Source organism: Urocampus carinirostris, chromosome 5 (genome assembly GCF_059441175.1).
Source record: "Urocampus carinirostris isolate Australia breed hairy pipefish chromosome 5, RoL_Ucar_1.0, whole genome shotgun sequence".
In the NCBI taxonomy this organism is placed as follows: Eukaryota; Metazoa; Chordata; class Actinopteri; order Syngnathiformes; family Syngnathidae; genus Urocampus; species Urocampus carinirostris.
In genome coordinates, this window is record NC_142353.1 from 32,866,009 (window position 1) to 32,890,701 (window position 24,693).

General features: G+C 39.4%; 1 protein-coding gene, 1 long non-coding RNA gene and 1 pseudogene across 2 annotated transcripts in view; 2 read left to right on the top strand and 1 right to left on the bottom strand.

Annotated features, from left to right (window-relative positions):
• Positions 1–212: 212 nt before the first annotated feature.
• Positions 213–5,366, top strand: LOC148366069 (uncharacterized). The gene is made up of 2 exons (XM_088336474.1): positions 213–508; positions 973–5,366. The coding sequence occupies exons 1-2, from the start codon at positions 307–309 to the stop codon at positions 1,803–1,805; spliced, it is 1,035 nt and encodes a 344-aa protein (XP_088192600.1). The 5' UTR covers positions 213–306; the 3' UTR covers positions 1,806–5,366.
• Positions 5,367–7,026: 1,660 nt separating this feature from the next.
• The window catches only part of LOC148366070 (uncharacterized), a 114,594-nt gene continuing 96,927 nt past the window's right edge, over positions 7,027–24,693 (top strand). Inside the window, exon 1 of the long non-coding RNA XR_015850432.1 lies at positions 7,027–7,172. This is a non-coding gene — a long non-coding RNA (uncharacterized LOC148366070). The remainder of the gene's footprint in view (positions 7,173–24,693) is intronic.
• On the bottom strand, positions 17,873–18,018 carry LOC148366071 (U2 spliceosomal RNA; annotated as a pseudogene).

Consider the following 24,693-nt stretch of genomic DNA (forward strand, 5'->3'; position numbering starts at 1 on the left):
GACACACGTCGGAAGTACAGTTATGAAGTCAAAAGTTATTAAAATATTTTTTGTGACGGATAAAACACATGATATATCGAAACTTAAACCATAATAAAATAAAAATATTAATTCAACGCATACTTTTACGTGCTTCAGGCAACGTGTTGAAAAGTTCTAAGAAGTGAAGGGGGGAATGGTCTTTTTGCAAAGCACTGTATGAAAAAGACCATCGGACCAAGCAGCGTAACACCTACCGGAAGTGAAACAAATCGAAGCGTTAGCAACCTTATTTCTCAAACGCGAAAAATAACTTACTCGTTTGCAATGTCGGTGACACGGTCAATCCCAACCAAATTCCATCATTTGAAGACGTTTGTAAATGAACGACTGACGGCTGCAGCTGAGGAAATATTTGGCGTTTTTGAGAAAACATTAGTCGCCTACGAGGAAGAGCTGGATCGTCAGCGCAGGCTTCTCGACGTCGTGTGTAAACCTGCAGGACACTCACTAAGTGCAACGACTTCAGGTTTGATTAATCTGTATACATTTACAATTTACGAAGCATTATCAAATGGTTAGCTCTTATAATGTTCATTTTTATATAAATAAATAGAAATACGTTCATTTGACGTTGCTTGTTATCCGTTCTTTTCGCCAATATTGTAATTAGTCCTTACCTTTCGATTGACATTTTTTCCACGATGAGGTTCTGTTAATGATAGTTTTACTCAAGCACTAAGAGCGAAGTTACATTAAGCTTGTGTCTTCCTCGATACATTTATTCTACCTGTCTCAACCTTACCTTTACTGTTCGGGAGCCACTGGTGACTGTTAGCAAAAATGCATAAATTAGCCTTGTTGCATAAGCCGAAAAGTTGAACGCTTGCGACAAAAGTCCGGAATTTACAGTACGAAGTTGTAATGAGATGCATAAAATGCACCGATCTACAATGAAACATTTGTTTGTTTTGTTTTGTTTTGTTTCCTCAGAGCTTCCAGAGAGAGGGTCCTGTACCCAGAGGAACGTCACCCATGCAGATCCTGAGATGCAAGAGTCTTTACACATTACAGTGAAACAAGAGGATAATTTCTCCAACTGTGCAGTCTGGCCATTGGTTTTGAACTGTGACCAGAAAGACAGCAGGGTGGACAAAGACGGCACCAGCGCTGCAGAAAACGTCGATTTTGAAACTTCTGATCCGAGCAGCGATAGTCAAATTGTTTTCCGTGACTTTTGTCCAGAAAGTAATCAGGATTACCTAAGCGAGAACGTGGCTTCTACGTCCGATAGGACTATCAAGACGGAACATCTCGACCAGGAAGACAGCTTGGAGAACGCAATGGCTGCCATCAGCTCTCAGGTGCCACTTTTTGAGCAGCCATTTTCCAGCGGCGCCTTTCACACCGACTCTGACGCGTACGCGCAAGCCAAACCTTTTGTCTGTCACCTCTGCGGAAAGGGATTCGGCTTCAAGCGTTACCTGGCGCAGCACATGATCACCCATTCGGCCGAGAAGCCGTACTCCTGCAGCAGGTGTCGAAAGACATTCCGGCGAATGCAAGGGTTGCAGATACACATGCGGTGTCACACGGGCGAAAAACCGTATTTCTGTAAAACCTGTGGGAAGAGATTCTGCCAGAGTTCTTCTCTCAGGGTTCATTTGAGAGTCCACACGGGGGAAAAGCCGTACTCCTGCACCATGTGCGGGTACGGATTCAGTAGCCTACCAGTGCTGAGGAACCATGTTTTGAGGGTCCATGAAGGCAACATGCTGTATTTGCCCTCATCTGGGGAGAGGAACTCTCTTGTCTGGCCCAATTAAGGGTTTATGTTGCATGCTACTATATTTGTAAATTTTACCTGTAAACAATACATTTGTAGTTTAGTCAAACTGAGTTGCAGTTAGACAGAACATTTGGTGTAAAAGTAACAGGGAGAAACACATTTTAATTAGAGCAAAAATAACTTCATCAATGGAAAAGACTGTCTAACTAATCAGGTGCCACATGTTTTAAAACAAGTCTTGATTGGTCAATATTATTCTTTATTGAGCATCACACTTAATTTAAAAACAAACCAAGGAATTGACCAAATAAAATGGCAAAGAATGAGAAGTAACTGAAGATGCAAGAACTTTTTGCATATAAGAAACATACTAAGCATCTCTATACATGTCTTAACTGTCCATTTTATCATATCATTTTATACATAAAGTCTGGTTTTACTACGATATTGTTGTAAATTCATATCAAAAGCTGGAAAGGTAAATTGTCTGCATTTATATAGTGCTTTTCAAGTCAATGAAGACCTCACAATTGTATGACAATTTTAGTCCATCCATACTTAATAACCTGTAAAAATAACACAATATATCATAAACCAACTAATACTAACGCTAATTAAAAAGCAAAAAAGGAAAGTATTTTGCACTTCCCACAAAACATTGAGAAAACTGACTAAAATATTTGAAACAATGTTATTGGGGGGAAAAAACAACGGAATATGGGGAAAAAAACAAACTCTGGAACTATGAGTGAATTTGGTAAGAGTTGCTCTTACACCAAATTTAAATCTCCAACTGCAAGCTTTATTTATTTATTTATTCATTTTGCTATAGTTGTGAATAATCCCCACGAAAGTTATAGGATAGATCGGCACCAAAGTTACCCTCGTATCTTGCATTTCTTGTAAAAGTCATGTCAGAGATTTGTTTTCAGGATCAACCAGTCATGGGCATCAGGCAACGCACCTAGGCCTCATAATAGAAGTTATTTTTTTCCATATAGAATTTGTTTTATTTGGATCTAATTGTCGTCCTATCGCTTTAAATTCGTCTTTTTCAAGATTACTTAAGTGCGTTGGAAATATATTGTAGCATTTATAGTGTTTTAGAAAAAGGCCGCAAAACAGGAAACGGTGCCTGAAAAAAACAATTGATAAGGGTCACCAAGAACACTAGGGTAGCTCCACGGACCAGTCCTGAAAATAACTCGACAGTAATGGGTCAATGTGATTTTCTAAGAAAGTGGATAACTGGCATGGTGTATTAATGGTTAGAGGCTACTTCTAACCTGGTAATCCTATACAGGGTTCGTACAGGTGCTTGAAATCATGGAAATCCTTGAATTTTAATGTTGTGTTTTCAGGGATTAAAAAGTGCTTGAATTTTTGGGTGAAGTGCCTGTAAATGTTTGAAATTTTTGCCATGTTTCTCAAGTCGGCTGAAAAATGACACTGCCACTGCTCTCTTGTGGCTTTGCGATGTCATTGTATTTCTTCCCTCATGACAAATGGCAGCTGGCATGAGTTTCTAAGTCATTTGCCTATAAAGCGTAGTGTTTCCGTGTGGTATTTTCGATCAAAAAAATAATGTGGCTCTGCAAGTATTTCTTTTTTAATGGACTGGAAACATTGTTAATTTACTTTAAAAGTCCTTAAAAAGTGCTTGCAATTGGCCAAAAAGGCTGTACGAACCCTGTAACATAGTAATAACAGAACATGTTATTTTAGAAATACTTATCAAAATAGTTACCCTTTGTGAGTGACAAAAAAAGTAGCTCCCAGCTTCAGGAGCTTAGGTGACCCCTGCTGTAGGTAGCGTTCTGAGGAATTTTTTGATCCCCATGTAAGGTGTCGTTAGAAAGTTTAAAATAGAAAAAACTTTTTCGTCTATTAAGAATGTGTTGACAATTTCGAGCTGAGTTTAAAGAGGCTTTATGTTTTTTTTCACCACACATATCTTACTTTTACCCTCTGTTCTGGCCATGGAGTGCCTTAAGCTAAAGGGAAGGAGGCAGTAGGGATGGGGGGTAGGACATTGAATCTAGGTGCATGTTAGTGATTTTCTTTTATTCTACAATGAAAATGGTGAAAATAAGAAAAGGACTGTTTCAAATACAGTCCAAATGCCAACCCAGGCCACAAAAATGATGCTCGCTTCTAAGAGTTAGTCTACTCTTGGCCGCCATATCCTGGCTCAAAGTCAACATAGTATGCTACTGTCAGCTCATTCTTCAAGTACTAATCAACTCTCCTTAGAACAGCCAGTTCAAGAGCATTCTCCATTCGTGCCTCGATGTTGTGGAATGCTTTGCACCCTGAGATTCTATCTGAAACCTCAGCGGAACTGTTTAAATCTAGGCTTAAAACACACTTCTTTTCTATAGCTTATGAATGACCTATATTTCATGTTGACAAAATCGGTGTATTATTTGTTATTGCCACATCTGTTGTAGCCTGGTCATCCTGGAAAGGGGATTACCTCATACGCGGCACCTTCTCAAAGTTTCTTTATTCACTTCATGTTGAGGTTTTTGAGTTTTTCCTTGCCCTCGTAGGTTTAAGATCAGGTGATGATGTAATGATTGTGTTTTGCAATAATTTGTGGTCTTTGCTGCCCTTTGAGCCTCCTTGTGATTAAGGGCGTCACAAATAAACATGACTTATCTTTTATAGGGTTTGGGTTGGTGTTTGGACTATTTTTAAGAGGCCTTTTTGGACATTTTCAGGCTAATCTAACCAAACAACCCGGGAACGAGCATAAAATCCTTCCCCCTTTATCCCTCCCAATGTGTTGTGAGTCCTGGAACAGCGTTGCTAAAAGTAAGATAGAAGCAGATGGCCACATTGGGAGATAAACTATAAAGGCTCTTTAAACTCAGTTGAGAATTAACACATTCTTAATAGAGAAAATTTATATTTTCAACTTTTTAAAGACACTTTAAACTTCGCATATAATTACTTCCTTTTACATTCCAATAACCTGACCAGACCGTGGAAAAAAAACTGCAACTCATAGTCTGAAATTTACAGTAGAAAATTTGGGCAGCTGATCGGGTTCACGTGTACTTAAGGGCTGTTGTCAGTGAACGATTTTCCTAACATCTTCCTACTTGACCAAATGTCAATGTTCACGTGTTGTCCTATTCAATTAGTAAACCAGTTTGAGTTACTGGGAATGAATAAATCAGGAGTCATAATGTACTCCAAACAAAAACTGCTATTATGTTTGTTGAGTGTGCCTGTGGCTAAATTGTGAGCCTGATACACAATATGGAATTATGTATTTATTTTTAACAGACAGCTGATGTAAGCTACTTATGCTATTTATTGTAAAGTGCAGTGTGTTATCTTTATTCTCTGATCATGCCTCTGTGAAATCATATGTTGTAATAAACTACCTCAATGACCTTTGAAAAGTAGTTGTTTTTACTACTACTGCTGCAAGTTTTCAACTTGTGTGAAATATACAAAAGTAAGACAAAAGGGTTATAAGAAAGTTAAATTGAAATGTATGAAGGGAACTTTTTTTTAATTATATTGTATTTTCTTAAGGGAGCCATACAGACTATCAGACATGTAACTGCCACCATTTCCCTACTTAAAGTGCACCCTCAGCATCTCATTCATGATGCACGTGCAAGCATGTGCATTTCTTAGATGCCTTTGATTCTTTTTCATTTTTCTTGATGTTTGAACTACTAGAAGCAGCCGTTCTACTTTCACCATTTTCATGTTACACAGACTGATACAAATAAAATAAAATAAAAAAACCTGCTGGGATGGCGGCGCAGTGGTTAGTGCGTGTGCGGCACAGTTCTGAGGTCATGAGATCGAACCTTCTGTTTGGAGTTTTCATGTTCGCCCCGTGCTTGCGTGGGTTTCCTCCGGGCACTCCAATTTCCTCCCACATTCCAAAAACATGCATTTCAGGTTAATTGGCCGGTTCAAATTGTCCCTAGGTGTGCATGAACGGGTGAGTTGTCTGTCTCCACTGTGCCCTGCAACTGGCTGGCACGTTTAGGGTGTCCCCTGCCCACTGCCAGAGCATGGCTGGGATGGGCTCCAGCACCGCCGCGACTCTGCTGAGGATAAGCGGTGCAGATAATGGATGGATGGACCTGCTGGGATGGCCATGACATCACTCTCAAGTTCTCTCCACAGCCCCCCTCAAACCTAATGTGTTCCGCCCCGAACAGCTCTGCTAAATGTAAGATAAAGGCAGATAGCGCAGTGAAAAATAAAGAATAAGGGCTCTTTTAACTCGTTTGGGTATTTTTAACACATACTTCGTAGGGAAAATATTTAACTTTTTAGGGAATCCTCAAACGACAAACCCCACCTGTAAATTTGGTAGGATTACACAATTGCAGGGCTTGGGCTACTGGTGCAGAATCGATCGATTCAGCTGTGTTTTCATACAGCATATTCAATTCGGAACGGATTTGATTTTCATTGTTTACCTAACAAACATCCTCTTTCAGTGCTCATAAACATGAGACGAGAGTATTCAGGTTTTTTTCAAATTTGGAATTGCATTTTACAGTAAAATTTCGGGATTAAACATACTCAACAATTATGACAACAAGCTATTCTTTTTCCATTAATAAGCATTGCCCTACAGCATGGCAGCTGAGTGGTTAGCGAGTCCCTAGCACAGTTCTGAGGTCTTGGGACATGTGCGGAGTTTGCATGTTCTTCCCGTGCTTGCGTGGATTTCCTCTGGGCACTCCAGTTTCCTTTCACGTTCCAAAAACATGCATTTTAAGGTTAATTGGCTGGTCCATTTTGAAAATGAGCGAGTGAGTTGTCCTTCTCTGTGCCCTGTGACAACCAGTTCAGGGTGTCCCCTGCCAACTGCCAAAGATAGCTGGGATGGGCTCCAGCACTCCTGCGACCCTAGTGAAGATAAGCGGTGCAGACAATGGATGGATGGATGGATGAATGGAGCGTTGCACTATTATTACAACTGAGGCCAGTCTCTAAGCACTTCGTTTCAATTCAAAACAAAGAATTCAGATAAGAATAAATGGCGCTATCTAGCGGCTATTTGGAACTATTACAGTTAGCTGCGACCTTGTCGTGTTATTTTTTCTTTTTCTTTTTTTTCTAAACATGCAAGCCAAAAAGACTAAACGTATTTCTTTCGGTTTCATGGACATTAAAATAAAGTCTGTTTGATTTTAAAAACAAACAAACTTTTTGGGGGGTCCGTTGGTAAAGACGGCCATTTCGTTCGACGTGACCTTTCACCTCCGATTCTAAGCAGTTAACGAACGATGTTAGTAGTAAACAGTAAAAAACTGTTTAAACTCTGAAAGTACTTACATGACGATTGAAGGTTAATTAATAGTAGAATTGGCCTATAAGTGACGCTATTGTCATTTAAGAAGTGTTTCTGCATCGCAAGGTAAGTCATTTGAAGTTCAAGTGTCTATGTTGGCAGCCATTGTGTTTTGCTCAACGACATGAACGTTCTCTGATTCATTCTTTTATATTTAAATGGAAAGTATAGGGTTTTAATGTTTGTTGTATGAACTATAGTGGTGTATGGGTCATTTGATTCTTTCAATTGGGATTGTTAATTGAGAAAATTGTGTCATTTTGCCACAATATAATAAACTTTTTGAGGGGACTGTACGACCTCAAAAAAAGGACCATTTATAAACTTTACAGTACAGTATACCAAGGTCCGGAGTGGGACCCTTTTTCAGCCCTGGAGTCAATGTTTCCTCTAATTTTCCACGGGTCTGAGCGTCTACAGAAAGTCTGTGAGCAACGCTTGAAACAACAGTGAGCAACAGCAGCCCCAAGTGTGGCAACTAAATCATTCTAAACAATGTCCAAAACTTGACAACATGTTACATTTTGCTGAGTTTCTGGCAATGCAAAATTATTTTTCACTTTTGAATGCATTGACTAATGTACGATTGCAAAGGTTGCAGGGCCTACAAACGTCATTTGTTAATTATTTCACAAGATTTCTATTTCTTTTATTCCTGGTATCTTTTGTTGCATGATACTAACATTTTTGTGGGCTTATTTAGTCTGTTGCACGATACAGAATTGTATTTAATTACATTTTTTAGTGGAAGTACAATGTTGGCAACAAGATTAACTTGATATAATTGGAAATTATTTGAATGCAACGCAAACTTTTTCCTCTTTATCCCTGTTTTTTTCTCCTTTTTAAAAGATTAATTAAAAAAAAAATCTCATTGTGTTTATTTTTTCCTAGCTGTTACTTTTTTTCTTGCTTTTTTGTTCTCTATTACCTTTTTCCTTTTTTTGCGTCTTTTTTTTTTCTTCTGGCTTTTTTCAGAAATGTTCCTTCTCTTTTTCTCTCCTTTTGTTTCGTTTTTTCTCTCTCAGCTTTTCACTACTATTTCATTTGGGTATTCTTTCTTTTTTTTTCTATTCCCCCCCTTCCTTTAAGTCATTTTGTGCACAATTTTACATAATATTTGGTCGTGTAGGGATTAAAGAAGCAAAAACAACCTGAAGAGCCGTTTGGGACCCGAAAGAGCCGGTTATTTTTAGTGAGTCGACCCGAAGAAGCCGGTTCTCAGAAAACTCTACTGACTTTACTCAACTTCGTTCTATTTCGACATTGACTTAAAAATAGCGCATTTAGAACACAGCGTCAGGGGAACCCGTGTATTTTTACCTTCATGCACTGTAACTTTGACTTAATTCGCTTTTTAATTTGCAATTTCGAGCCCTCGTTTTTGTGAGCTAGCAAGATTTACTCGTGCGCGGAAAAGCTGTGGGTAGTGCGCAATTGCGCACACACGCAGCTTAGAGGGAACATTGCCTGGAGTTTTATACCCAAAGCTGGCCCACTTTGCTATAGAGGAGGAATTTGAATGAATGAAACGGCAGCGAGCTTTTATGATGCAATAATATTGGGAATGAATTCAGGTATACATTGATAAGTTTACAGAAAACACTTAACCATTTTAATTCAAAGGAAAGTTATGTAGAGATTCTAATATAAATGAAAACACATTTACCTGTTTACAGTATCAGTAATTTGAAATTCAAATTGCATTTGCCTTCCCAACCGAATGTTAGGCTTTACACTAAACCCTTTTGAAGTAGCATCACTACATACATTTGAAGTGGGTGAATTAAAACGTCAAATTTTCTTTTCAATGCACATCAGTATGAAGGCTTCCAAAAGTTCCTTAAACAGTGAGCTTCTTAGCCTAGTTTTCACACATTTTAAAGCAGAGAAGCTCTGCTCACATGGATCAGAGAACAGGAAAGGGTCAACAGGAATGTAAATGCTAGCCCAATGACATGGTAGGCATCTGGGAGGAGGTTATATTGTGAGAGGACCTGCTTTGTGTTTTCTTTTTTCCCTGTGCTTTTTAAAATGTTCTTAATAGCATTTTTTCTGTTTTTCCTTTTTCTTTCCTGCTTGTCCTTCCTTTTTCTCATTTTCCTTGTATTCTTTTGATTCTTCTTTTACTTTTTTTAATGAAATGAAATGAAATAATTTGCATTTACATAGCGCTTTTCAAGTCAATGACTTCCCAAAGCAATGTGCTCCACATTTCCCAATAGCGGCCTTGCAGCCATGTAAGGCGCTAACCTGCTTATTGGGGGTATTAGGGCTTCAGTGTCTTACCCAAGGACACTTCGACATGTAACACGGACGAGCCGGGATTCGAACTGGATTCGAACTTGATCCCAGGACGAGCGGTCTACCTCCTGAGCTACTCCCGCCCCATTAAACTTCCTTTATTATTGTTTCAAAGCGGCGCTGCCACGAGCGGCTGCCTTTTCCAGCAGCTGCCCTGTTGTTTTATTGTCTGCTCCTATCTTCGGTGTTTTTTCTTCCCGTTTTTGACAACTACACTATGGATTACTTCTATCCTATGGACATGGGTTTTAACGCACAAGAAATGCGTTTATTCAAGGAATTTCAACTCCTTGCCCTGAAGATTTCTCGTGCCGGCGTGATGAAGGGGCCTATGGTGGAGGAAAAGCCGGAGCTAGCGAAGCGGCTAGCGGCGTTATAAGTCTTCGGTACCATCCGTAATCATGGTAAATGCGAACTCACGACCAAATAAGATCATCGAGTGCTGGTGGAAAACATCGAAGCGCACAGGGAGCGCAGTTGCTGTGTTTTGCGGAAACGTGGCTCACGTTTCGCATTCCGGACGCTAACGTGTAGCCACCCGGAGCAATCCGGCTTCAACGCCGCTAAACAGAGACACGAAAACCGGGGAGAATCGGAGAGGAGGCGGACTTGCTAACACGAGGTGGTGTATCCCTGGATTTTCACAAAGAAAAGTTTCCCATCTGCCGCAGGGATGTTGAATTTTTGGACTGGCGTGACGTCATCCACTTCGCTACAAGCACCCCTAGGGCATCATGTTCATCTGTTAATAAACAACAGGGTAGACTGCTGGAAGTGTGAATTTCCCTACGGGGATGAATAAAGTATCTATCTATCTATCTATCTATCTATCTTATTTCTTCTCTCTATTTGCCTTTGATTTTATTTTTTCCTTCGGTTGTTTGGGTTTTCATTGTTTTCTTTTTTATATTGTAGCTTTACTTGTCCCCTAAAAGTAACGTTGTGCATAATGATACATAGTAATTTTTAATATATAGATACAAGCAAAAAACAAAAACAATCTGAAGAGGCTTTGGGGGCCGACTCTTTTTAATGAGTTAAGCTGTTTCTTATAAAATAGATGAAATTATCATCACTATGAGCTCATTTGAGTGAAAGGAGAACCCGATGAAGGCAGTTAACTGCTAAATTTTGCAAAACACGTAGCACAAGACATTACCAGGAGGACACAGACGACAGGCAAAAAGGGCAAGATGAGTGAAATAAATTGTAACAGTCCTTCTTTTAACACCTGTGTTTTTCTTTATCTAGCCTTTTGGGCTTTCACCAGCACCTTTTTGCAATACAGCCGGACTCGTATCATTTGCACTGTTCTGTGTTCATTTTACCACTACAGAATGGTCGTAGGCCGAACCAACTTCAAATTTCGGAGTGGAGAATTCCCCCAAATGGTAAAACTCACCTCTTCTGCTAAGACGTTGGGGTTGTGCAGAATTTGGCCAAGTAGCTAACTAGAGAATGAATGCATGAGTAAGGTTTGATAGTGCAAGTGACGGACATGTTCAATTATGTTTCTCATCCAGCCAGGCCAAACTCGACCTTGACATGAGCCGGCCCGTTCTTCCCAATTAGTCACTCCGGCATTGAGTATACCCCAGGGATACTAGAATGTGGGGGTTGTAAAGTGAAATTGCTCTATAGCAGTGGAAAGAAACCTATGGTTATTAGCTGATACCTTGTGAAACCACAGTATCCCGGATAAAACATTAAAATAACTAATTAGTATATAGCAACTATTACTCATATGTGAATATGATCAAATTACGTTATAAATAAATAAACATGCAATGAAGAAATTAAATCATATTTACCTTTGGTGTGATGTGACTTGAGCTGGGACAGTGGAGTTAGAGGGTGGATGCAGAGGGGGGTAAGAGATGGCAGATTAAAACTGATTTTAAAACTTTCTCTTGCGCGTATTGGCATGCCTTTATCAGAGTTTGTTGCTTAAATCGCCTCTTTAATCATCTAAAGCTTCAAATCCATGGTTACCACATTTTTTCTTCGTCCTTTAGCATCCCTGCACGCCTTGGGTCCAATAAATCGAGTACAAAGAAATTCCATACTGTCTTGCTAACTTGAAATGTCTTTACAAAGCACACACAATTCCGAACTGAACGTAGGGAGAAAATGCATTGTGGGAAGGTTCAGCAAATAGCATATTGCCATCTTCATGATGTTATGATGCAAACCAATAGTAGATCAGCATCTTATATGATGCTGACCAATAAGAGATGGGTATCTTAAACCCAAAGGAAACGTGACTCACATTGGCATTTTATGATACGAACAATAACATTTTGAATTGTATCAATTTTTTGGCACGCAAAAAAAAATTGTTGATGTATGGTGGGGAAAATGCCGTAACGAGGGTCCAAACAAAGTCTTATACCACATCTTAATGTGATTATATCGCAAGGTGATGATGCTGTATCCAGGGGGATCTACTGTACTGTACTGTGCATTAAAATACAGTAATCCCTCAGTTATCGCTGTTAATGGGGACCAAAGTAGCGAGGGCTTTTTTAAAAGCCTCCAAGGGTCAAACTTCCCTCAAGATGACCGACTGAGAGTATGTGATTGTAACAAAATAACTACTATTGATCTGCAAATAAAAACACAGAACAGAGAATTGCACTTGAATGAACTGTTTTTATTGTCAATATACAACAGTACAACAAAATAGGAAGGCTTTTCTTTTCCGAGTAAGAAAGCGATTTAGTGAGCAGCAAGCTAGCTGCACGCTAGCATCAAGTATCCTCGAATTGTGCCAGGTCTCCGAGGTGATAAAAATACAACAGTCCAGAATATAGCAGTTTAACAGGAGTTGATACTCCAGGTTTAATGGGTATTAGTTGGTGAGATACAGGCTTGGCAGGTGTGGCTTTTGAGAGTTGTTATGTAGCATAGCCGCAGTAGTCGATATTGCCTCCCAGCGCTCTTTAAGTCCCTTCCCCGACCCGATAACAATCCATGGTGCACCTGCTGGTGATCACCATTTTTTTGCGCTCTCATGACTTTCCTCATAGTCCAAATTAATTTATGACATTTTCTTCTTAGTAACGAGCGCCTAAAAGCTAGTGCTGTGCTTCTCAGTTTGTTTTGGTGGCCACATTGACTGGCGTGCCTGCCCCACTGTTTGACTTACAGCATATACAGACGTTGCTCTACTTACGAACGAGTTCCGGACGATCGTTTGTAAGTTAAATTTGTTCATAAGTTGCTTCAGTGCTATATTTTGTATGTTTAAGGTTTGAATGCGTATGTTTCAGGCTTGTGCAAGTAACCTGTATTGTTTTGTACTAAAAAATAAACATTTCTTAAAATAATATTCTCTATAAAGATGAATAAAGCTGAGTTTAACTTACTTTTGGAAGATGCGCTTCAAGAGGTCCTCCTCCGTGTTGGAGAGTGGCCTAAAAAAAGCAATCCAACCATTTTCTCAACCGCATCAAGCTTTCTTATTCCACAAAAGAAACGACTCGCGTCTTCTTTACACTTTACACCAACAGCATTGAATGGATGCACGACATATTGAAAAATAAAAATGTCAAAGTTCTTAGCGTGCTAGAGATACAGTGCAGTGTGTATACAAGCAAACCAGGTTGTAGAAGCCGGATTCCTTCTTCGAGGTGGATGCTGGGTGACCTCTCACAGCGCCACTCAGTAGCAGCAGGAAGAAGCACTACAGTATTGTCCTGTACTCGGAAAAAGGTGCTCACAATACAAAATCTAACTTGCAGTAATGTCCGAATATTTTTCGACATCCCGGAAAACTTGTTCGTATCGACCATTTTACGTAAGTCGAATAATCGTAAGTAGGGGAGCGCCTGAACTAGCTTATCACAGTCGTGCACACAGTGCAGTCACACCCACCCAACACACACACATACAACCTCCCCTGGATAGCATTTGCTGTCTGCTGTCTGCTGCATAACACAATGCCCTATAAAATTGATACTAATTAAATAAACAGTTCAATGCAAAAGACGTGAAGCAGTGAACCAGCGATAACCAAAGTGCTAAGTAGCAAAAATTACAGTACAGTAGAATATTTAGGCTAATTGTTCATCAAGATAAGTTGGAGCTATTACAATAGAAGTCAAAATGTTTTATGATTTTTATGTATTTTATCCACTTTGGGTCAAATAATTACTTCTAATGTTCTGAGAAACATAAATAAAGACTTTACCAGCAACACTCTGGACCTGAGTACTCCTGCTGGGCGTGTCAGAGTTGTTTAGATACACACCTTTTACTACACGGTAATAGATGACGGCACTAAAGATGTTGGAATTTGGAAAGAACACAGTTCATTATGCCAGTTTAAGGGCGCAAAGTGACATGAATATCTGAGGTTGTGAACCACAGCAGGTGTGGGGCCCCGTGGGCCCCTCGCCTCCTTCTGATCTGCACTGTGCTCGTTAACACGGTTTGGCATTAAGACTTTAACAATAATTTGTTTACGAATAGAAGAGCTCTCGGGACAAAACGATCAACCGACATGCTGAATGTAACAATGGAGACTGAAGATAAACCACATGGTCCGAGCACGCGCTCAAACTGGAGTTTCACGCAATCGACTTGTGCTATTTTCTCGGATTATCGTTTATCTCTGTACCTTGTTTTCTCCTGTTTAGTATATTGCTTCTGATCCATCATCACCACTGTGCCTTCCCCCTGGTCAATTTTATGGTCTTTCCGTCATGACGCTTCTGTTAATGTTCCATTAATCTATCTGTATACAGTGAAGAAAACAAGTATTTGAACACCCTGCTATTTTGCTATTTCTCCCACTTACAAATCATGGAGGGGTCTGAAATTGTTATAGTAGGTGCATGTCCACTGTGAGAGAGATAAACTAAAAAGAAAAATCCAGAAATCGAAATGCATGATTTTTTTGTAACGATCTATCTGTGTGATATAGCTGCAAATACGTGTTTGAACACCTGAGAAAATGAATGTTAATGTTTGGTACAGTAGCCTTTGTTTGCTATCAGAGGTCAATTGTTTCCTGTAATTCTTCACCAGGTTTGCACACAATGCACGAGGGATCTTGACCCACTCCTACACACAGATCTTCTCTAGATCAGTCAGGTTTCTGGGCTGTCGCTGAGAAACACGGACTTTGAACTCACTCCAAAGATCTTCTATTGGGTTCGGGTCTGGAGACTGGCTGAGCCTGGCTAGAACCTTGATATGCTTCTTACGGCGCCACCACTTTGTTTTCCTGGCTGTGTTCTTCGGGTTGTTGCCGTGTTGAAGGACCCAGCCATGACCCATTTTTATTGCTCTGACTGAATACACGGCCCAGCCATCCTATCTTAAATGCAGTGCACTCGGCAGAAAAACACCCCCAAAGCATGATGTACCACCCCCCCATACATGGTGTTCTTCGGATTGTACTCTTCATTCTTCTTCCTCCAAACACGCTTAGTGGAATTATGACCAAAAAGTACTATTTTGGTCACATCTGACCACAAAACTTTCTCTCATGACTCCTTTGTATCATCCAAATTGCCATATGCAAATTTAAGTCATGCCTTGACATGTGCTGGTTTAAGCAGGGGGACCTTTCGTGCAATGCATGATTTCATATCATGACGTCTTCGTGTAGTACCTACAGTAATCTTGGAAATGGTAGTCGCAGCTCTTTTCAGGTCATTGACCAACTCCTGGCGTGTAGTTCCGGGCATATTCCTCACCTTTTTTAGAATCATTGAAAGGTGACACGAGGTGACAACTTGCACGGGGCTCCACTCAGATTGAGATTGACCGTCATGTTTAGCTTCTTCAATTTTTTGATGTTTGCTCCAACAGTGGACCTTTTTTCACCAAGCTGCTTGGCAATTGCTCCGTAGCCCTTTCCAACCTTGTGGAGGTGTACGATTTTGTCTCTGGTGTCTTTGGACAGCTCTTTGGTCTTCGCCATGTTACAAGTTAGAGTCTTACTGATTGTATGGTGTGGACAGGTGTCTTTATGCAGCTGACGACCTCAAACGGTGCATCTGATTCAGGATGATACATGGAGTGCAGGTGAACTTCTAATGGGCAGACTAACAGTCTTTCTAGGGTCAAATTCTAGATGATACATAGGTGTTCAAAAACTTTTGGAGGGAGTTCAAACTCCATGATAGCCCAGAAAGCTGACTGATCTAGAGAAGATCTGTGTGGAAGAGTGGGCCAATATCTCTCTTGCAGTGTGCCCAAACCTGGTAAAAGACTACAAGAAACGTTTGACCTCTGAAATGGCAAACAAAAGGCTACTGTACCAAAAATTAAAATTCATTTTCTCAAGTGTTCAAATACTTATTTGCAGCAGTATCACACAAATTTATAAAAAAATCATTGTGATTTCTGGATTTTTCTTTTTAGTTTATCTCTCTCACAGTGGATATGCACCTTCGATGAAAATTTCAGACCCGTCCATGATTTTTAAATGGGAGAAATGGCAAAATAGCAGGGTGTTCAAATACCTATTTTCTTTACTGTATGTCCTTCAGCCTCTTCATTAATGTTTTGTTTAGTTGTAACAGTAAAATGCTTTTTATCGAGTTTTTTTTTTGTGGAAAACCTGATTTGGCCCAGTTTCACCCAGACCCTAGCTCCAGAGCAGTGCTATCGAATTAAATGGATGGAACTATTTCAAAACAGTGAAGTATATCAAGCATTATTAGCATTTTTGTTTTTTTTTCCTTTTTATTTAATTTTTTTCATTCTGCGTTTTTCCTCATATTCAACCTTACCCTTTTATTTATGGAGGCAAAACGCTGTAATTTTTGGGGGTGCTCGGGTTGAATTTGGGGGTGCCTGAACTACTCCGGACACAGGTTGGTTACGCACAGTGGTAAAAGTTCACAATAGATTGAAAGCTAACGTCACGGAGATTGCATTATTTCACTACTTTTCCCCACCCCTTCAAGGAACGAGACGAGACAAAACTATGTTCATCATCCAATCAAATATACATAAACACGTGAATTAACCAATTAACCCAAATAGCGAGAGGACGAAAACACCAGCGCGTTTGCTCTATTATATAGTGCCACTCCATCAATCAAATACCAAACTATAAATCCTTGAGAAAAACGCAGTGTTTTGCTATCACACAATCGCAGTACGTCACATGGTGATATCAATCTTCTGTTAAATGTGCAGCCCTACTAGTGAGTATCCAACATATTCTGCTTCCTTTATTTTTTTTTCCAATTAGAGTTAGTGTTATCCCGAGCTTCATCTCATCTCATCTCATCAGCCGTACCGCTTATCCTCATTAGGGTTGCGGGGGGGGGGCTGGAGCCCATCCCAGCCATCTCCGGGCAGTGGGCAGGGGACACCCTGAACTGGTTGCCAGCCAATCGCAGGGCACACAGGGACAGACAACTCATTCGCTCATTCACACCTAGGGACAATTTGGACCGGCCAATTCACCTGAAATGCATGTTTTTGGAACGTGGGAGGAAACCGGAGTGCCCGGAGGAAACCCATGCAAGCACGGGGAGAACATACAAACTCCGCACAGGAAGTCTGGAGCTGGATTTGAACCCCTCTCTTTTTATTTCTCTCTATTTTTCCTCTTTCTCTTCTTTTTTCTTTCCTTCTTTCTTTCTTGCTTTTTTGCCTTCTTGTTTTCTTACTTTCTCTCCTTTTCTCTCTCTTTCTTGCTTTTTCTCTTTCTTTCTTTTTTCTCTTTCTTTTTCTCTCTCTCTCTCCCTCTCTCTCTTTGTTTCTTTCTTTTCTCTTATTCCCCATTTTCATTCATTTTCCTGTTATCTCATTTTAATTCGATTTGCTTTTCTTCTTATGTCATTTTTCCTTTCTTCACAAAAGGCTCGGTAAAAAACATGTATAAAAATAGTGCAATTTGGTCACTTTGGGTGTCCGATGTTTGTAATCTTCTTTGTGCTTTCCTAGCACTCGTTTTCTGTTGCACCACAGACTACAGCGACATCTAAGGGTGAAATATTACTGTCCCTCCAATAAAACACTGTCAAAAAAGACATTGAAATCATAAGGTGTGTTGATTTAATCGAAACACTTAAATAAATGTGCGGTTCAAGCCATACTTTTTGAAGCCCGCAACAAATGTTCCCACCCTATTAGTGTTGGCTGGCAAACACTTCAAATTACCACCATTTTCATCATTTTTCCCTGACATATTTGTGCGCTCAAATACGGCGCCTGACCAAACCAATCATTTCCAAATGGTAAAGTCACCGCAGGGTGTCAATTGAAAGCCAGGGGGCAAGGGAACAAATTAACAGCGAGGTATTTGTGTTATTTCTTGTAAGGAGGGGGGGGGGTTTAGGGGTTTTAAGGGTTATTTAGCTTGTTCATAAATCATTATCCATTATCCGTTATCGGTCAGTTCATAATACGCTACAAAGCCTAGGAGCCGGGACACTTACTCTCAGCCAAAAGGCCAAGCTAAGGTCCTAGCCCTCAAGCCTTGCCGCGATCATTGCGAATGCACCGTTCCCGGAGGTACTGCAATACCGGGCCGTTGCGTGGAGTGGACAGAGCAAGCTCCTATGCCATCTCCGAGTTGCAAAAATCAAAGATCATTCAAAAGCAAAGATAAGGTCCTAGCTAAAGGCAAAGATAAGGTCCTAGCTTTGTTGGAAAACCACAGGAATCATAAAGCTATCGTACATAATTGTGCTTTCATAGCTGTATAAAGTGCTATGCTGCCTTGTAATTCCACGGTTGCAGACATAGTCATTTGCAGACTCCATTTTTTATTTGCTTTTCTTTTACATCCCTTTATATTGGAGGTGCAAAATACTTCAAAAACATGTTTTGTCTTGCTTTGTTGGCAGAAAATATTGCTCGTTTGAAGAATTATCTTTATACATTATAACATTTTCTTCAACTTCCCTTCTTAGTAATGAACTCTCTTAGTTTTTTGTTCAGTAAAATAAAAAAAAAAATCACTTTTAATTAGCTAATTCAAATTTGCTAGTTCTAAGAATTATTTTTCTTACATATACTCTTATTACTAGGTAAATAAATGAATCGGAAAACATCTCATTTTCTTATTTTTGACAGATAATTCTGCCCTTATTTTACAAAAATAATTCTTGTTTATTTATGTTGGCACATGTTTGAGATATCTTTCATTCATTCATTCAAATGTTCAATAAAAAAAGAATGTTTTTTTTAAAAAAGTCAAGTCATATTTATTTGTATAGCCCTTATTCACAAAGAGTCTCAAAGGGCTGCACAGAACACAGACTATTGCAAACCACAGACTATTATGACACCATCCCCTGATCTAAAACCTACATGAGGGCAAACAAAAACCTCAACATGAGGAAAATGAAGAAACCTTGATGCGTTTATTATAAGAATAGTCTGGAGGCGCCCTCTGTCGAGCCAAAGAGGTATTACAATCCTCAACTTCTCAAGGACATTTAATGCACTTATTTACATGAATTCAACTCATAAATTGCCCCACACCGCGAAATTAGTTGTCGATTGGTTGTTGTAGCCCTACTTTGAAACGCCTGGCCTATTTGGGGTTCTTAGGTGCGCTTTATAGTCCGGAAAATTCTGTCAACGAGAAACAAAAAAAATGTCTCTTACGATAGATCCTCGATTGAACTGTAAACTGATTCCGTACAGTAAAGAGTTACATTCCCAAGGGGAGATTCTCAACAGGACGGAAGCAGTGACTAATGCATTTACCCCAAGGTCATCTCTTGGATTTACGGTCGAAAAGATGAGTTTTGTGGCCGGAGCTGATCAAGGTCAGACAGGCTGTACGCTTTAATGACTCTTGCAGCTCTCGGGACGGACGGAGATGGATGTTGTGGTCACGGTGGTGCAGTTTGAGCGCGAGCAGCCAAAATGTGGCAATAATTTAGTCGGCCTGCAGTGAGAATATGTCTCACAGAGGTAATGGTGCCCTTAAAGCTGCTCCGGCTGCAGCGGGGAGGACACATTCATCAACCCACTGTTAATGTGAAATATTGACCACCTAGGAGAAGGAGAGAAAAAAAAGGATCAGTTTATGGTTTTTAAAAAATCTTACTTTGGGAAAAGAAAAAAAGGCGATGAAGCATTTCTTCGCTTTTATTGCTCCTGTAAAATAAATACAGCACTGTATTGGAGGTTTTACTACTTTTGTTTACCTCCTGCCTGACAGTTTATAATGTAATTTCTTGCAAAAGTCTTAGGCGCCATTAGTTCGGTTTCAATTTTTTTACTGGTGACGGTAGGAAGGCAAGATGCGTGAGCCTGAGCGTACGTGTGTTTTTAACAGAGCTTGCAGCATCCCCCCTGGAGGTGCCTCCTATCTGAAGACGGACCAAACATTGACAGTCCAAGGGCAAGTAGATGCAAGTGTTTTCGGAGGCACTGGCTTGAGTAGATTGATGTCTGCCGATACACAAGCAAGGGATTCCAAGATTTGATTTCCCCCTATGTTTGGGTCCGGAGCCTTCGCTCTGAAAATGCTGGTCTACTAGTGATCCCAAGAGCCAAGAAGAAATGGCAGGTTCGAGAGCGTTCTCCTTTCGGGCCCCGGTGTTGTAGAATGCTCTGCCCCCTGAGATTCAATCTGCAACCTCGGTGGAACTGTTTAAATCTGGGCTTAGAACACACTTCTATTCTATAGCTTACGAATGACTCATATTACATGTTGACAATATCTGTGTATTATTTGTCATTGCAACATCCGTTGGAGCCTGGTCATCCTGGAAGGGGGATTACCTCATGTACGGTCCCTTCTCATTTTTCTCATGTTGAGGTATTTCAGTTTTTCCTTGCCCTCATGTCGGTTTTAGATCAGGGGATGGTGTCATAATAGTCTAGTTTGCAATAATCTGTGGTCTGTGCAGCCCTTTGGGACTCCTTGTGATTAAGGGCGTCACAAATAAACATGACTCTACGTGACTTGACTGGAATCACAGTCTTACCGTTATTCCCAGCTTGTGCAGTAGGTTTGAACGTGTCACTGAGATGCTCTGTAGTTTCTGTACTATGATGTTCTGTTTTTGTGCTTTCAGTGGAGTTTTGCTCTGGGTCCTAAATAAAATTCTGTATTTTATGGTCTCGCTGTAACGGCACTGGCGTTATCATTATATCAAAGGACTGGGTGTATGCCCTGCATCATATTATTTTACGTTTTGTTCAGTTAGAGCTAGTTCCAACATATTCTGGTGTGTCTTACTTTCATGTATTGTTCGGTTAGTGATTATGTGTTCCAAAATATCTTTCTTTTATTTCAGATAGTTAATGTTCCAACGCAACCTAAATTGTCTTTCTTTCATGTTTTTTTCCAGTTAGAGTTAGTTCCATGTTTTTGTTGACCTTAAGTTAATGTCCCAACATACTCTACATTGTCTTCCTTTCACCATTTGTAAAGTTAGTTAGTTAGTGTCCCAGGCTCCCAGCAGATTCTACCGTTCTTCCTTTCTTGTTTTGTTTTGTCGTTGTTGCTAGTTTGTGTTCCAAGACAACCTGAGTTTTCCTTTTTTTGTTTGCTTCAGTTTTAGTCAGTGTTATTTTTTTCATTATCAGCTACTTAATATGTCTGGTTTTTCTCAATGTTTTGTTCATTTAGATTTACAGTTTTGTTTCAGAAAATTAGAATTACGTGATTCTTTTTTTTTCTGTAATTTAATTAAAAAGCTCAAATTTCATAGATTCTGTGTTTTTATTCAGTTATAACTAGTTAGTGTGGCAGCAACTTTATTTCATAGTCTTGTTTTAATAGCACTCTTGCTCCTGTTTTGTCCACATGCGGGTATGTTTTTTTTATATCATCTGACATTCATGTTTTATTGTGTTCGAGCTGTTTGGTGTTGGAACATTTTATAGTTTTTTTACCCACGCTTGACCAGGTTCCCTGTGTCCTCTTCCTTTTGATTAGTTAGAACCAATTGGTATTTCAAAAAAGTATGTGCTGTCCCCCTGTCAGGTTTTATTCAGTGTGAACTACGAGTAGTTAGGATTCCATCATATTGCGCGTTGTCTTCCTTTGTGTTGGTCCATATAGATATAGTTGGTGTTCCCTAATTTTTTATTAAGGATACATAATTGAGCCTGTGTTAGAGTATTTTTTAATTATTTAAAATCTGAATATCCTAGTTAATGTTGTTTTGTTTCTGTACACTGGCTGATACCAATTTATTTTCTCTACATACATCTTTTTCCCAAATCATATTTAGCATAAAAATTTAAGGGATCACTTTTCAAAAAAATGTTTGCACTGAAAAGGAACTTGCCCATGATTTTAGTTTTATAACATAACCCAATAATACTGACATTTTGTCAGTAATGTCTACTCTCATTCAATTTAAAGCGAATTAACTGACTTCGCCAGCAGGGGGCGGTAGGTTACTTCCATTAGAACTACAGCTCATTTTTTCAATTTCAGTAAATGCATGAATATATGAATCAGATTGTTTTATCATATGAGCAAATCACAGTGTATAAGACACTTCCAAATGAATGTTCTTTTTCATTTCTTTATGCATTCATACCGAATTCCAATACTTGACATGATGCCTGTATTCCATATTTGGTAAAAGCATCTGTGGGGAAGATGAACTCGTCAATCTTCCTCAGGCAGCCATGGAGTTTACTCACTGACCCAGTGACACCACTTCAAAAGAGACCCCCACCTTCCAAGGCCCCTTCCCCCAGTCTTCACATCCACTTTACTGTGACTCTTTCAGCTGGACCAAACATGTGTGCCTATGATTATTTTTTCTCAGTGCAACAAACAACGTTTCCTCCTAGCTTCCACATATCTGAGAAATTACACAAATGGGTGGGAGGAGAGTTATTTCAAGTGCGTGTTTGCAGATTTATTTTATTATTTAATAAAAAAATGTGAAATTAAGAAAATAACTTTTTCAAATACAGTCTAAATGCCAACCCGAACCCCCAAAAAGATGAAAAAAAAGAACGCATCCAAGAGAGACACATACATGCACGCGCCACGCAAGCAGCTTGACGGACGTTGCAATGATGGTTTCAGCCAAAAGATGGCGTCAGTGAGTATGATATAGACACCACTTTTAATAAATTTGCTAATGTACTATCGGAAAGTTGCACAGCCCACAAACGTCAGTTGTTTTTACAATAACTTTTAAATGAGATTTACTTTTAAAAAAAAATATATATATATTTTGTTAAATATTACTAAAAATTTGTAGATTTATTTAGTTGGTTTTCCATTACAGAACTGTATTTAATCACACTTTTTTTCGTGGTAGCACAGTTGAAAAATTTAACTTATTTACGAATCATTTTGAATGTAACACAGGATCTTTAACCTAATACCCAATAAAAATAGAATATTTTTTCCGTATATGTAAACAGTCAGACTCCTGTGACAACATGACAGAAGCAAAACTTGTCAAGTCGTCTTAAAACCAAGGTCAAGCAGAAAGAAACATGTTTAATACACTGCACATAATGAAGAAACTTACTGAAAGTTACGTACAGGGTGCAGAGTAATAATATTTGCGGACCCCAGCTTTAAGAGCCAATAACAATCTGGGATCTGCTATATCGGATAATTTTGCTCAATAAATTATTTTGTTTGGATTTTAGAATTTAAAATAAAAAATAACACTTTAGAACTATTTGAAATAATATGTAGTGTTTAAAGTAAAACAGATAGTGTTTGTGTATAGTATCCTTCCAATAGTTTTGCCGGCTGCTCGTTTTTTTGTGGGGGACAACATTTTGTCAGACTGAGGGTTGCGCCTGCTTACAAGTGGAGTGCGGCTTTTAAAAACTTAAGGCTGCAATGATGACTTCAAGCCAGGAGATGGCGACAAAGTAACATGACTTGCATGCATTTATTCATAAATGCGCATCAATAAACTCTTCTTTTTTCATCTTTTGGGCATTTGTTCCTCCCCAAATAGGCCTGATAAAAGCGGATTGAAAATAAAGCGTAAAGGCTCTTTGAACAAATATTTAATAGAGAATATATTTATTTTTCAACTTTGTAGGGACACTTCAAACTACGCACCCCACTTTTGAATTCTTTAGATGACATTTCAAGCATCCCCGCATAGAATTTTACCACTGAGTTGAAGGTTCAATTTAACGTTTTAAAGTTGAAAGATTCATAATACTGCGTCTTGAACCTTATCCTATTAGCACTGCTAAATGCAATGCACATTTTTTGTACCTAAAAATATAACTCAAAAGTTTGGCTGCTTGTTGTACATGAGGTTTTAGGGTAGTATATTAGCGTGTTTGTGCAATGATTGATCAGTAGAAAAATATTGCTGACTGCGATCACGAAACATTTGGGTGCATCCAGAATCAAACTTGGGTCACGGCGGTGAGATTAACGAATCCTAAGCACTAGACGACCAGTGATATAGATGACGTACAAAAAGGCATTCGATTTCATCTCATTATCACACTATTTTAAGCCAGGTACCAGGGATGAATGTTAGATAATGGCAAAAACAGAAAGTCCTCCTGAAGTTTTTTATAACCTTTTTATGTGAAATGGGTAGTCTGTGCAGCCGTTTGAGACTTTTTGTGATCAAGGTGATACAAATAAACATGACCTGACCTATTTTCTTATCCTTGAATTTGGATGGGTTTTTTACCCGCGGCTGCCTCCTCTTGGCTTGTGTCATCATTGCAGCCTCTGTTCAGCTCCTTACAATGCATGTGCAAGTACGACTCGCTCGAATAAACTCTTCGTTTTTCATCTTTCTTTAGGTTTATGTTGGCGTTTGGGCAATACTTGAGGCTGGCCTTTTCTTGTTTTAACAATTTTCTTGATACACTGACAAATAGAAAAAAAACCTGTGGGGATGAGCATCAGATCATTCTCCAGCACTCCATCCAGCCCCAATTCCTCGAACCTAATGTGTTGCGCTCCAACAGCTCTGCTAATAGTAAGACAAAAGAAAATAGGTGCAGTGGAAAATAATTCATAAAGGCTCTTTGAACTTAGTTGGGCATTGTTAAAACATACTTAGTTGAGAAAATATGTAACGTTACAAATTTCTCAACCTATGATTTTTTTTTTAAATAAAAATTGATATTGGTATGAGAGAGCACGGCGGATGAGTGGTTAGCGCGTCTGCAGCACAGTTCTGAGGTCATGAGATCAAACCTACCTGTGTGGAGTTTGCATGTTCTCCCTGTGCTTGCGTGGGTTTCCTCCGGGCACTCCGGTTTCCTCCCACTTTCCAAAAACATGAATGTCAGGTTAATTGTCCAAATTGTGAGTTGTCTGTTTTTGTGCCCTGCGACTGGCTGGCAACCAGTTCACCGTGCCCACTGCCCGAATGGC

Bases quoted from the DNA above. Each gene is read 5' to 3' on its own strand.
- LOC148366069 (XM_088336474.1), top strand. From the start codon at position 307: ATGTCGGTGACACGGTCAATCCCAACCAAATTCCATCATTTGAAGACG. The intron at 509-972 runs GTTTGATTAATC...TTGTTTCCTCAG, and splicing joins ACTAAGTGCAACGACTTCAG to AGCTTCCAGAGAGAGGGTCC.